Raw genomic sequence first — 14,657 nt, 5'->3', positions numbered from 1 at the left:
AGATGCTTGGAGGCACGGAGGTGCTTGGAAACCACAGGAATGCGGGAGCACTGGAGATCACAACTTCTGTAGGCAGAATAGATGATACTCAGGCACTGATGCAGTGCCTGACACCTGAATTTATGCTTCCCACCACCATCTGGTTGGTGGGAAGTGCCTGATGACGTCACCCGCCCAGACGCCGGGCCGAGCGACGGAAGCCGGGAGCCGCCAGCGTGGACGGCCGCAGGGAGGACCAGCGCACCCGGAGAGGTAAGTAAGGCGGACGGGGCGACGGCGTGACTCCTGATTGCCACTCCATAGTCTTCTTATTACCCCTTCTTAGCTCTCTCCTTGTCAGTTCCCTTTATATCTCACTACCCTTCCCACTTCCACAGCTCACAGTGCTCTCCTCACACTTTACTGCCCCAACAGGTCACACTGCCTCGTTCACACCTTACTGGTCCCCCATCTCACTACCCAATAACAACTCACTGTCCTATCACGTCAGTGCTCCCCCCCCCCCCCCCCCACACACACATTGCCTCCCTACTTCTCACACTACACACACACACAGACACACACTCAGGCTGTGACATTGTGCACTATTGGATGCAGTGATGTGTGGCCAGGGGAGGCAGAGCCTCATATATTGTGTGTAAATCTGGGTCTGGTACTAACCAGTGCCTCCTGAGCCATTTACCTCCCCGCACGTCCCTGGTGTATATGTGTGTTTACTGTATCTGGCTGTCCGTTTATATGTGACTGTGTATACTGTATGTGGCTGTCCATGTACATGTGACTGTATAATGTATCTGGCTGTCTGTGTATATGTGACTGTATACTGTATGTGAGTGTCTGAGTATATGTGACTGTGCACTGTATACTGTATGTGTCTGTATGTGTGCATATGTGGCTGTGTATATGAGATTGTGTGTATTTGTGGCTGTGTATGTATATGTGGCTATGTGTGTGTTGCTTTGTGCATATGTGGACAAAGCAACACAGGGGTTTGGCCTAACCCTAACCCCCCTGCCTGGTGCCTTTACCTAACCCCCCCACTCCCAGCCCTAAACCTAACCTGCCATGTATTCTTATGGTCGGGGTGTTGGTCTCCTGTCCCTTTTGGAGTTCTGGCGTGTGGATTCTGAAGGGTGTCGTGATCCCAGTGTCGGTATTTCAACTGCCGGGATCCCTACAGGCGGCATCTTAACCGCATCACGCTGAATGGGGTGACCAGTGACAGGCTGAGGAGGGCCAGTAGTATCACTCAGTGGCGTAACTAGACATTTTAGCGCTGTGTGAAAGAAACGGCATAGGCGCCACCTCCAGATGTAAAACAGGGGCAGTGCGCGCCGTAGGCGTGCCAAAAATATAGGGGCGTGGCTTCATGGGGAAGAAGTGTGTCCACAAAATACCAATTCATATTACGGTGCACAGTAGTCTCCATTATTCAAATTACGCCAGACAGTAGCGCCACTACACCAGGTAGAGACCCTTTTACACATTACGGCCTTTTACACATTACAGCAGACAGCGTCCCTTTTTACACATTACGGCAGACAGAGTCCTGTTTTTTACACATTACAGCAGAAAGTCCCCCTTTTTAAACATTACGGCAGACAGCATCCCCTTTTTACAGATTACGGCAGACAGCGTCCCCTTTTTACAGATTACGGCAGACAGAGTCCCCTTTTTACACATTACAACAGGCAGAGTCCACCTTTTACACATTACGGCAGACAGCGTCCCATTTTTTACACATTACGGTAGACGACGTCTCCTTTTTACACATTACGGCAGACAGCGTCTCCTTTTTACACATTACGGCAGACAGCATCCCCTTTTTACACACTGCGGCAGATAGCGTCTCCTTTTTACCCATTACAGCAGACAGCGTCCCCTTTTTACTCATTACGGCAGACAGCGTCCCCTTTTTACACATTACGGCAGACAGCGTTTCCTTTTTACACATTACGGTAGGCAGCATCCCCTTATTTACACATTACGGCAGACAGCGTCCCCTTTTTTACACTTTACGGCAGACAGCGTCCCCCTTTTTACACATTACGGCAGCCAGTTCCCCTTTTTACACATTACGGCAGCCAGTACCTCTTTTTACACATTACGCAAGACAGCGTCCCCTTTTTACACATTACAGTAGACAGTCCCCCTTTTTACACATTATGGCAGAGAGCGTCCCGTTTTTTACACATTACGGCAGACAGCGTCCCCTTTTTTACACATTGCGACAGACAGCATCCCCTTTTTACACATTACGGCAGACTGTCTCCCTTTTTAAACATGACGGCAGACAGTCCCGCTTTTTACACATTACAGCAGCCAGTCCCCATTTTTACACATTACGGCAGACAGAATCCCCTTTTTACACATTACGACAGGCAGAGTCCCTTTTTTTACACATTACGGCAGACAGCGCCTCCCTTTTTACACATTACGGCATACAGTCTCCCTTTTTACACATTACGGCAGACAGCGTCCCCCTTTTTACACATTACGGCAGACAGTCTCCCTTTTTACACATTACGGCAGACAGCGTCCCCCTTTTTACACATTACGGCAGACAGTATCCCTTTTTACACATTACAGCAGCCACTCCCCTTTTTTACACATTACGGCAGACAGACAGAATAGAAAGATAGACAGACAGACAGAAAGAATATATGACACTTACTCTCTCCCCGCTGGCTCAGGCAGTCAGGCTCCTCACTGCAGCAGCTGCTGGCAGATCCCGGGCAGGGGAGGAGGAGGGAGGGGACTCGGGAGCCGCAGCATCGCACTGTAATTGGTGGTGGCGCCGCTGCACCTGTCCCTCTCCTTTCACATTGGCTGGCCGCCACTGCTGTGAATGCTGGGATGAGAGAAGCGCATCCCAGCATTCACAGTGGCGGCGGCCAACCTATGTGGAAGGAGAGGGACAGCTGCAGCAGCGCTGCCACCATTTACAGTGTGCTGCTACGCCTCCCTCATCCCCCTCCCTCCTCCTCTTTCTACCCTGCCTCCGACACTGCTGCTCCTCTCAGGCAGCTTGTAATGAGTCACTTTTACTCATTGCAATGCCGTTGACTAAAATCAATGGGATGCGGCCATTTGCGCCCGCAGGGCCACTGCGCTGTGTGCCAGGCACACCTGGCACACATGTACTTACGGCTCTGGTATCACTACAGAGGTAACCAGGGTGGTATAGTACAGACATAGCCTGAGTGTTGACTATAGCAGGATGGTACCAAATATGGAGGAGGCTACTTCACGTGTAAACCTCCCTGCATCCAGCAGCAAGTGCTGCTTTCTCTGGCCTGAGCAGTGAAATGAGGACTGGCAGCTAGGGATTTTATCCTTAGGCCCCAGAAAGGGATGTTAATAATACCCCTTTCAGACTGCCTGAGGTGGGTTGCACCCGGGAGCCTGACACGGGAGCTCCCAGTGTGCGACCCACCTTAGGCCCCCCCGCTGCCGTTGTCTGCGGCCCGGGAAACGGGTCACAACGACCCGGCTAGCGCTCACACCGCACAGTGAGCTGGGTTGAAGACGAGTTCAACCCTGCTCGTGACCAGGGTTGAAATACCAGGTTGCTAGACCCGGTATTTCAACCCTTGCACTTTTCAGACCACACCTGAACATGGGTTATGCACACTCATGTGCTAATAACCCGTGTTCATAGGTGTTGGTCTGAAAGGGGAATAAGCTGCAGGATTCCCCCCACGGCAGAGTGTGGGGCTGCTGGGTGACTGATGGGCAGTAGCAGGAGGAGAGAGTAAGAATAGCACCAGAGAGAGGTGGAAGGCTCTGTGTAATACTACTCCTTCCCCCTCACCTCCCCCCATAAACACACACACAGACACATACAGCACTAAACACACACACACTACCTCACAACTTCAAGCAGCAGAATACTTATTTTTCTGACACTCTCTGAGTCTGGTAGGCAGCCTTGTCTTTGTAGCTCCGCCCCTCAGATCGAGGTAGCCCCACCCCTCATGTCTGTGTAGCTCCGCCCCCTTTCCTGCCGAGCAGGTCAAAAAAAGCAATGCCGCCGGTGTCAAATGGGGGAGTACTGGAGAGAGGCTTGAAGCTGCCATTGCCTGTCACACTGTGTGACAGGCACAGTAGCCGGCAGCAGCAGCAGCGTCCCAGGCGCAGCACAGTGATACAGAGCAGGGAGACGCCTCTCTACCCTGGTGCCTACCTGCTCTGCATACCTTTACTGAGCGGGTAGCGCTAGGCCTGATAATAATAAGATGCATTTGAATAAAAATGGGGCAGTGTAATATTAAAATGGGGTGCTCTGGTACAATTATTGTGGGGCTCAATGTATGTTTGGGAGGAGTATGTATCTGGATTGGGGGAAGATGACTGATTTCTGACATCAGGTAAGTGGTGTGACAACTTACCCCAGCTACTCCTGAGTGGGCAACGTCCAGTGATTCAGGGGCGCCAAAATGAAATTGTATCTTACCCCCCCACCTTAAAACATTCTGACCTCCTGACATTAATGGCATAGTTGTACCCTTATAGCATAGTTTAATGGTTCCCAAACTATGTACTTAAGCACCATGGGGTGTCAGAGGCTCTGGCAGAGGTACCTCAGGTTGGCGATCTAGGACCAAATCAATTTATTTATTGTCAAAGTGATAGGTAAAACAAGTTCTGATGGCTGCCAATCAGAAAACATGTGGACAATTAGAAACACAACTGTACACACCACATAACATGAACCTATAAATGACAAGTAGGCGCAATTTACTGGGGCCAGTGAAGCTGTGTCTAAGGATGCAGCCTTTGGCTTCTGCTTGCCCACAAAAAGGGAATGACATGCTCCCCGTGGCTGGCTCCAAACACCTGCAGCATGTCAGTCGTGCTGCGGCTTTGGGGCACTACGAGCGACATTGCAGGACCAGATCTACACAGGACCAGATCTACAGTACGGCTCCTGTGCATGCACAGATCAGAGATTTATGTTATTATAAAATCAGCTAAGTGTCTTTACATCCTGTACAATGGCTTGTCTCTTGTGCCAGTATCACATTGTGGGACCCTAACAGTACCAAAGCTACTAACCACCGAATGACATCAAATGAATGAATAATTCTTGTTTAAAGTCTGCATGGGCTGCAGTTCCTCTTTAAGTTGCTGTCACATATACATTTGTCGGCCTGATTCAGGGGATGACGCAGAAGCCATGCAGCAGCATCTATTGGTGGTCGCCCATCTGGAACTTTCTGCAGATGCTGCTCCAAAGTCCTTCCCATCCGTACATCCATCCGGCCAATGGCCCTCATTCCGAGTTGTTCGCTCGCTAGCTGCTTTTAGCAGCATTGCACACGCTAAGCCGCCGCCCTCTGGGAGTGAATCTTATCTTAGCAGAATTGCGAACGAAAGATTCGCAAAATTGCGAATAGAAATTTCTTAGCAGTTTCTGAGTAGCTCCAGACTTACTCAGCAATTGCGATCAGTTCAGTCAGTTTCGTTCCTGGTTTGACGTCACAAACACACCCAGCGTTCGCCCAGACACTCCCCCATTTCTTCAGACACTCCCGCGTTTTTCCCAGAAACGCCAGCGTTTTTTCGCACACTCCCATAAAACGGCCAGTTTCCGCCCAGAAACACCCACTTTCTGTCAATCACACTCCGATCACCAGAACGATGAAAATTCCTCGTTACGCCGTGAGTAAAATACCTAACTTTTGAGTAAAATAACTATGCGCATGCGCTCTGTGAACCTTGCGCATGCGCAGTAAGCGACTAATCGCAATATAGCGAAACTCGGCAACGAGCGAACAACTCGGAATAAGGGCCAATATGCAAAGACTGAGACGCCCACTTTCAGCGTCCATACAGACAGTATTACTGAATGATGCTACTTAGACACCACCATCGCTCGCACCATCAGAACTTGCACCAGCCCTATTAGAATTGCCATTCTAAATATAATTGATATAAATAGTTTTTGTTTTAGTATAGAATAAATTCAATATACTGTATACATTATAGGGGTATATGCAATTGCGGTTGAATTCTCGAAATTGTCGAAAAACGGGACTTTTTCGCCAAAAAAAAAAAAATCGTCAATGCAATACAGTACTTTCCGTCAAAAAAACGGACTTTCCAAATTCGACTTTTTGAAATTCGACTTTTGTCAAATTCGACTTTTCTGCAATGGTACAAATGCGGCAATTCGCCAAAAGTATATTCAATTGAAGTTTGGAAATTCGACAACAGTGCTTTTAGACAGTAAATTCGCACTTTGGTGGGTGAAACTAATAAAAAAAAATTAAACATGTTTTTTTTTGGTGTTTTTTTTATTAGTAATAGCATATCTATGTATATTAGAAGGGATTAGGTACTTGGTTTGTCTTTTTGGGAGGCACAAGTATTATTTATATATTTTTTAAAATATATATATATATTTTTTTTAGATGGAATGGTAAAATCCCCTCCAAAGCATAACCAGCCTCGGGCTCTTCGAGCCGGTCCTGGTTCTAAAGATCCGGGGGAAAAATGGACAGGGGATCCCCCGTATTTTTAAAACCAGCACCGGGCTCTGCGCCTGGTGCTGGTGCAAAAAATACGGGGGACAAAAAGAGTAGCGGTCCCCCGTATTTTTTACACCAGCATCGGGCTCCACTAGCTGGACAGATAATGCCACAGCCGGGGGTCACTTTTATACAGCGCCCTGCGGCCGTGGCATTAAATACCCAACTAGTCACCCCTGGCCGGGGTACCCTGGGGGAGTGGGGACCCCTTCAATCAAGGGGTCACCCCCCCAGCCACCCAAGGGCCAGGGGTGAAGCCCGAGGCTGTCCCCCCCATCCAAGGGCTGCGGATGGGAGGCTGATAGCCTTGAGAAAATGTAAAGAATATTGTTTTTTCCTGTAGTACTACAAGTCCCAGCAAGCCTCCCCCGCAAGCTGGTACTTGGAGAACCACAAGTACCAGCATGCGGGAGAAAAACGGGCCCGATGGTACCTGTAGTTCTACTGGAAAAAAAATACCCAAATAAAAACAGGAGACACACACATTGAGAGTAAAACTTTATTGCACACCTGCCGACACACATACTTACCTATGTTGACCCGCCGACTGCCACGTCTCCTGATCCGACGATCCGGGGTACCTGTGAATCAAATTATACTCACCTCAATCCAGTGTCCAGATATAAATCCACGTACTTGGCAAAAAAACAAACCGCATTTACCCGAACCAGCTGACTGAAAGGGGTCCCATGTTTACACATCAGACCCCTTTCCCCGAATGCCGGGACACCACGTGACTGCTGTCACCGAGGTCCCTTCAGCCAATCAGGAAGCGCTACTTCGTTGCACTCAACTGATTGGCTGTATGCGCGTGTGACCTCAAGTACGTGGATTTATATCTGGACGCTGGATTGAGGTGAGTATAATTTGATTCACAGGTACCCCGGATCGTCGGATCAGGAGACGTGGCAGTCGGCGGGTCAACATAGGTAAGTATGTGTGTGTCGGCAGGTGTGTAATAAAGTTTTACTCTCAAGGTGTGTCTCCTGTTTTTATTTGGGTATTTTTTTTCCAGTAGTACTACAGGTACCAGCGGGCCCGTTTTTCTCCCGCATGCTGGTACTTGTGGTTGTCCAAGTACCAGCTTGCAGGGGAGGCTTGCTGGGACTTGTAGTACTACAGGAAAAAACAATATTATTTACATTTTCTCAAGGCTATCAGCCTCCCATCCGCAGCCCTTGGATGGGGGGGACAGCCTCGGGCTTCACCCCTGGCGCTTGGGTGGCTGGGGGGGACCCCTTGATTGAAGGGGTCCCCACTCCCCCAGGGTACCCCGGCCAGGGGTGACTAGTTGGATATTTAATGCCACGGCCGCAGGGCACTGTATAAAAGTGACCCCCGGCTGTGGCATTATCTGTCCAGCTAGTGGAGCCCGATGCTGGTGTAAAAAATACGGGGGACCCCTACTCTTTTTGTCCCCCGTATTTTTTGCACCAGCACCAGGCGCAGAGCCCGGTGCTGGTTTTAAAAATACGGGGGATCCCCTGTCCATTTTCCCCCCGGATTTTTAGAACCAGGACCAGCTCGAAGAGCCCGAGGCTGGTTATGCTTTGGACGGGGGACCCCACGCCATTTTTTTTCCGAGTTTTTTTCAGTTTTTACACGTTTTTAAAAAAACGGAACAAATCCGTCAAATCGGGCATTTTTCGGCAGCGGGACTGTCGAATCCGTTTTTTATTGCATATGGTCAATTTCGGCACCCACTTGCTGAAATTAGACTGTCGAATTGTGGCGAATTGAAAAAACGGCCGATAATTTGCCGCGATTCGCCGCTAATTGCATATACCCCATAATCTGCAATACTTTCTTAAACTGCCAGCAAAGAAATTGGCTACATCTAGCATCTGATTTTAAGTCTTGAGCTTCCATATTTTAAATCTGCAAGTATAGTTGTATGTGAGTGTGGCTGGGTATGGTAAGTGGCCTATCTCTTCACTAATGTTTTTTAAATGATGATTATAGCTGTAGGCAAGAAATGTCATTGATGAAAGATGAAAAACAAGATGACGGCAGTTTGGCTTTGAACACAAAACATCTAGCTGGAAGACAGAAGGTACGTTGGTCATGTATGCAAACACAAAACATCAAGCTGGAAGACAGAAGGTACGTTGGTTCATGTATGCAAACACAAAACATCAAGCTGGAAGACAGAAGGTACGTTGGTTCATGTATTAGTACAGGTTGAGTATCCCTTATCCAAAATGCTTGGGACCAGAGGTATTTTGGATATCGGATTTTTCCGTATTTTGGAATAATTGCATACCATAATGAGATATTATGGAGATGGGACCTAAGTCTAAGCACAGAATGCATTTATGTTTTATATACACCTTATACACACAGCCTGAAGGTCATTTTAGCCAATATTTTTTATAACTTTGTGCATTAAACAAAGTGTGTCTGCATTCACACAATTCATTTATGTTTCATATACACCTTATACACACAGCCTGAAAGTCATTTAATACAATATTTTTAATAACTATGTGTATTAAACAAAGTTTGTGTATATTGAGCCATCAAAAAATAAAAGTTTCACTATCTCACTCTCACTCAAAAAAGTCCGTATTTCGGAATATTCCGTATTTCGGAATATTTGGATATGGGATACTCAACCTGTAATAGTAAAAATTACTGTAGTTTACAGGAAGCCGCATAACTCATAGTTTTGGTAATTTTGGGTTCATTTATTGTCATTTTGAAAAATACATGCATACTGTACGTCATTCATTTTTATTTAGCAGTAAATGTTTAAAAAGCAATGTCATTTACTGAATTGGTTTACATAATAATTATTAAACATCCACATGCTTTGTCATTGGCATTAACATTCTTGCAGCCTTAGGATATGTCGCCTCTTGGACCGGGATACGGTCCTCAGGTCGACACTCAATAGGTCGATCACTATTGGTCGACATGCATTAGGTCGACACCTGGAAGCTGTCAACATGAGCATTAGGTTGACATGCGTTTTTCTCTTTTAAAAAAAAAATTTCATACTTTCCGATCCACGTGGACTACGATTGGGAAAGTAATCTGCCCGAAGCATGGCGAGCAGACATGGTGCACTAATTGGGGTTCCCGGTCACTTTACGAAGAAAACAACACCCACATTTTTTTTAAAACTCATGTCGACACTTTTCCATGTAAACTTTTTCCACGTCGACCTTTTCCAAGTGTCGACCTACTGTCTGAGGACCAATAGTGGCCGACCTAAATAGGGTCGACCCAACAAACCCATTCCCTTGGACCTCACCCTCTTTTCTGCCACTTTAGTCTCAGATTTACAGAACAATTGATAGTACACAAGCCAAAATAACAACTCTTATAACATCAAAAGACTTTGGTGAAAAAAATAAAAGGAAAGAAAAATAAAACACTGTAGTAAATAGAATTTGCCAGAAGGCTTGTGCAAACCAACTGATTAAAATTGTGTGATGGTAGCAAACTTCCTGAAATATCAAAAACATACTGTACTGTACCGTCCCGTAAGTTTACGTGAGTAGTAGGCTTCATTAATAGCCGTTTCTTTTCTTTAGCTGTTGAGTGTGCATGCAGATGGCAAAGGATTAAGTGGACTCTCTCTTCCATATCTGTGGCTGGAGAAGGCTGATGTACTGATACAGCTCGGATTTTTTCAGCAAGCTCGGATTCTTATTTCAGAGGCTTATAAGTCTCTCCAGGTGAGGCTGTATTACGGAAAGTCATAAAAGCTTTCACAGAATTTATGAGAACTAAAAGAAAACGTTTTGAAGAAAAGTGGAGAATAACACTATGGGGGATATCCAATTGTCCCCATTAAAACATTGGGTCCGAAAAACGGACGTTAATTAGATAGCCCCCAGCGGGACAATTAGCCCCGGTAAAAAAAGGGGCTAATTGGATATCCCCCTATGAGTGAGTCTAAAACAAAAATTATTATATGACATGTACTTTTATGTATACAAGTATTGTTTAGAGTTCATCCCACCAGGGCAAAAGCGCCTTTTGCTTTCATTCTTCAAAACTGGGGACATAGGTAAGGAGGTGGACATGGCACAATCTGTAACAAATTAGAGCTTTAACATGTAAAGAGCAGCACAGAGTGTTTCAGATGAGACAACTCATCCATGGTAAAATGTAGACAGATTGAAAGTTGTAGGGACTAAGCTATCATATAGCCACACTAAGGCTGAGATGTAATGGGAGCCGATTTTAACGTCTAAAAAAGATACACCAACTCGGACATTATAATGTCTGACTTTTTCTTGGTATGGTGCCATTGTAATGGCATGCATCTTTTATGTGAACAATGCAAATCAGATCCAACTTGTGACGGCTTTTTTAGATCAGGAAGCGTCCTGTTTTTTCCGACCAACCGGAAAGCATCTGTTATTTCTCTAACGTCCTAAGTGGATGCTGGGGACTCCGTAAGGACCATGGGGAATAGCGGCTCTGCAGGAGACTGGGCACATCTAAAGAAAGCTTTAGGACTATCTGGTGTGCACTGGCTCCTCCCCCTATGACCCTCCTCCAAGCCTCAGTTAGATCTCTGTGCCCGAACGAGAAGGGTGCACACTAGGGGCTCTCCTGAGCTTCTTAGTGAAAGTTTTAGTTTAGGTTTTTTATTTTCAGTGAGACCTGCTGGCAACAGGCTCACTGCATCGAGGGACTAAGGGGAGAAGAAGCGAACTCACCTGCGTGCAGAGTGGATTGGGCTTCTTAGGCTACTGGACATTAGCTCCAGAGGGACGATCACAGGCCCAGCTTGGATGGGTCCCAGAGCCGCGCCGCCGGCCCCCTTACAGAGCCAGAAGGCAGAAGAGGTCCGGAAAATCGGCGGCAGAAGACGTCCTGTCTTCAACAAGGTAGCGCACAGCACTGCAGCTGTGCGCCATTGCTCTCAGCACACTTCACACTCCGGTCACTGAGGGTGCAGGGCGCTGGGGGGGGCGCCCTGAGACGCAATAATAAACACCTTGGATGGCAAAAAAATGCATCACATATAGCTCCTGGGCTATATGGATGCATTTAACCCCTGCCAAAATACATAAAAAAACGGGAGATAAGGCCGCCGATAAGGGGGCGGAGCCTATCTCCTCAGCACACTGGCGCCATTTTCCCTCACAGCTCCGTTGGAGGGAAGCTCCCTGGCTCTCCCCTGCAGTCACTACACTACAGAAAGGGTTAAAAAAGAGAGGGGGGCACAAATTAGGCGCAGTATTAACTATACAGCAGCTATAAGGGGAAAAACACTTATATAAGGTTATCCCTGTATATATATAGCGCTCTGGTGTGTGCTGGCAAACTCTCCCTCTGTCTCCCCAAAGGGCTAGTGGGGTCCTGTCCTCTATCAGAGCATTCCCTGTGTGTGTGCTGTATGTCGGTACTTTTGTGTCGACATGTATGAGGAGAAAAATGATGTGGAGACGGAGCAGATTGCCTGTAATAGTGATGTCACCCCCTAGGGGGTCGACACCTGAGTGGATGAACTGTTGGAGGAAATTACGTGACAGTGTCAGCTCTGTATAAAAGACAGTGGTTGACATGAGACAGCCGGCTACTCAGCTTGTGCCTGTCCAGACGTCTCATAGGCCGTCAGGGGCTCTAAAGCGCCCGTTACCTCAGATGGCAGATATAGACGCCGACACGGATACTGACTCCAGTGTCGACGGTGAAGAGACAAATGTGACTTCCAGTAGGGCCACACGTTACATGATTGAGGCAATAAAAAAAAATGTTTTACACATTTCTGATAATACGAGTACCACCAAAAAGGGGTATTATGTTCGGTGAGGAAAAACTACCTGTAGTTTTCCTGAATCTGAGAAATTAAATGAGGTGTGTGGTGATGCGTGGTTTTCCCCCGATAACAACTGATAATTTCTAAAATGTTATTGGCATTATATCCTTTCCCGCCAGAGGTTAGGGTGCGTTGGGAAACACCCCCTAGGGTGGATAAAGCGCTCACACGCTTGTAAGGGCTCTATCCTCTCCTGAGATGGCCGCCCTTAAGGATCCTGCTGATAGAAAGCAGGAGCGTATCCTAAAATGTATTTACACACATACTGGTGTTATACTGCGACCAGCAATCGCCTCAGCCTGGATGTGCAGTGCTGGGTTGGCGTGGTCGGATTCCCTGACTGAAAATATTGATACCCTAGATAGGGACAGTATATTTTTGCCTATAGAGCATTTGAAAGATGCATTTCTATATATGCGTGATGCACAGCGGAATATTTGCCGACTGGCATCAAGTCTAAGTGCGTTGTCCATTTCTACCAGTAGAGGGTTATGGACACGTCAGTGGTCAGGTGATGCGTATTCAAAACGGCATTTGGAAGTATTGCCTTATTAAGGGGAGGAGTTATTTGGGGTCGGTCTTTCAGACCTGGTGGCCACGGCAACAGCTGGGAAATCCACGTTTGTACCCCAGGTCGCCTCTCAACATGAGAAGACGCCGTAGTATCAGGCGCAGTCTTTTCGTGGATAAGCGGGCAAAAGGTTCCTCATTTCTGCCCCGTGACAGAGGGAGAGGAAAAAGGCTGCAGAAATCAGCCAGTTCCCAGGAACAGAAACCCTCTCCCGCCTCTGCCAAGCCCTCAGTATACGCTGGGGCTTTACAAGCAGAATCAGGCACGGTGAGGGGCCCGTCTCAATGAATTTCAGCGCGCAGTGGGCTCACTCGCAAGTAGACCCCTGGATCCTTCAGGTGATATCTCAGGGGTACAAATTAGAATTCGAGACGTCTCCCCCTCGCCGTTTCCTAAAGTCGGCTTTACCGATGTCTCCTTCTGACAGGGAGACAGTTTTGGAAGCCATTCACAAGCTGTATTCCCAGCAGGTGATAATCAAGATACCCCTCCTGCAACAGGGAACGGGGTATTATTCCACACTGTTGTGGTACCGAAGCCGGACGGCTCGGTGAGACCGATTCTAAATCTAAAATCTTTGAACACTTACATACAGAGGTTCAAATTCAAGATTGAGTCACTCAGAGCAGTGATTGCGAACCTGGAAGAAGGGGACTACATGATGTCTCGGAACATCAGGGATGCTTACCTTCATGTCAAAATTTACCCTTCTCACCAAGGGTACCTCAGGTTTATGGTACAGAACTGTCACTATCAGTTCAGACGCTGCCGTATGGATGGTCCACGGCACCGCGGGTCTTTACCAAGGTAATGGCCGAAATGATGATATTCCTTCAAAGGAAGGGAATTTTAGTTATCCCTTACTTGGACAATTCCCTGATAAGGGTAAGATCCAGGGAACAGTTGGAGGTCGGTGTAGCACTATCTCAGGTAGTGTTGCTGCAGCACGGTTGGATTCTCAATATTCCAAAATCGTAGCTGGTTCCGACGACTTGTCTTCTGTTCCTAGGGATGATCCTGGACACAGTCCAAAAAAAAAAAAAAGGTGTTTCTCCCGGAGAAGAAAGCCAGGGAGTTATCCGAGCTAGTCAGGAACCTCCTAAAACCGAGCCAAGTCTCAGTGCATCAATGCACAAGGGTTCTGGGTAAAATGGTGGCTTCCTACGAAGCAATCCCATTCGGCAGATTCCACGCAAGAACTTTCCAGTGGGACCTGCTGGACAAATGGTCCGTGTCGCATCTTCAGATGCATCAGCGGATAACCCTGTCACCAAGGACAAGGGGTCCCTCCTGTGGTGGTTGCAGAGTGCTCATCTTCTAGAGGGCCGCAGATTCGGCATTCAGGACTGGGTCCTGGTAACCACGGATGCCAGCCTGCGAGGCTGGGGAGCAGTCACACAGGGAAGGAATATCCAGGACTTATGGTCAAGCCTGGAGACATCACTTCACATAAATATCCTGAAGCTAAGGGACATTTACAATGCTCTAAGCTTAGCAAGACCTCTGCTTCAAGGTCAGCCGGTGTTGATCCAGTCGGACAACATCACGGCAGTCACCCACGTAAACAGACAGGGTGGCACAAGAAGCAGGAGGGCAATGGCAGAAGCTGCAAGGATTCTTCGCTGGGCGGAAAATCATGTGATAGCACTGTCAGCAGTATTCATTCCGGGAGTGGACAACTGGGAAGCAGACTTCCTCAGCACGACCTCCACCCGGGAGAGTGGGGACTTCACCCAGAAGTCTTCCACATGATTATAAACCGTTGGGAAAA

The 14,657-nt window shown here is 47.5% G+C and overlaps 1 protein-coding gene across 3 annotated transcripts in view; it reads left to right on the top strand.

Annotated features, from left to right (window-relative positions):
• CFAP46 (cilia and flagella associated protein 46) overlaps positions 1-14,657 on the top strand; it is a 798,890-nt gene that overhangs the window by 605,202 nt on the left and 179,031 nt on the right. For all 3 annotated transcript variants that reach the window (XM_063962013.1, XM_063962014.1, XM_063962012.1), the window contains exons 35-36: positions 8,496-8,586; positions 10,073-10,216. In XM_063962013.1, the coding sequence (XP_063818083.1) occupies positions 8,496-8,586; positions 10,073-10,216 (235 nt within the window). The remainder of the gene's footprint in view (positions 1-8,495; positions 8,587-10,072; positions 10,217-14,657) is intronic.

The sequence above is a fragment of the Pseudophryne corroboree genome, chromosome 3 (assembly GCF_028390025.1).
Source record: "Pseudophryne corroboree isolate aPseCor3 chromosome 3, aPseCor3.hap2, whole genome shotgun sequence".
NCBI lineage: Eukaryota > Metazoa > Chordata > Amphibia > Anura > Myobatrachidae > Pseudophryne > Pseudophryne corroboree.
Note: the sequence above shows the minus strand (reverse complement) of the source record. Positions and strands in the feature narration are given on the sequence as shown.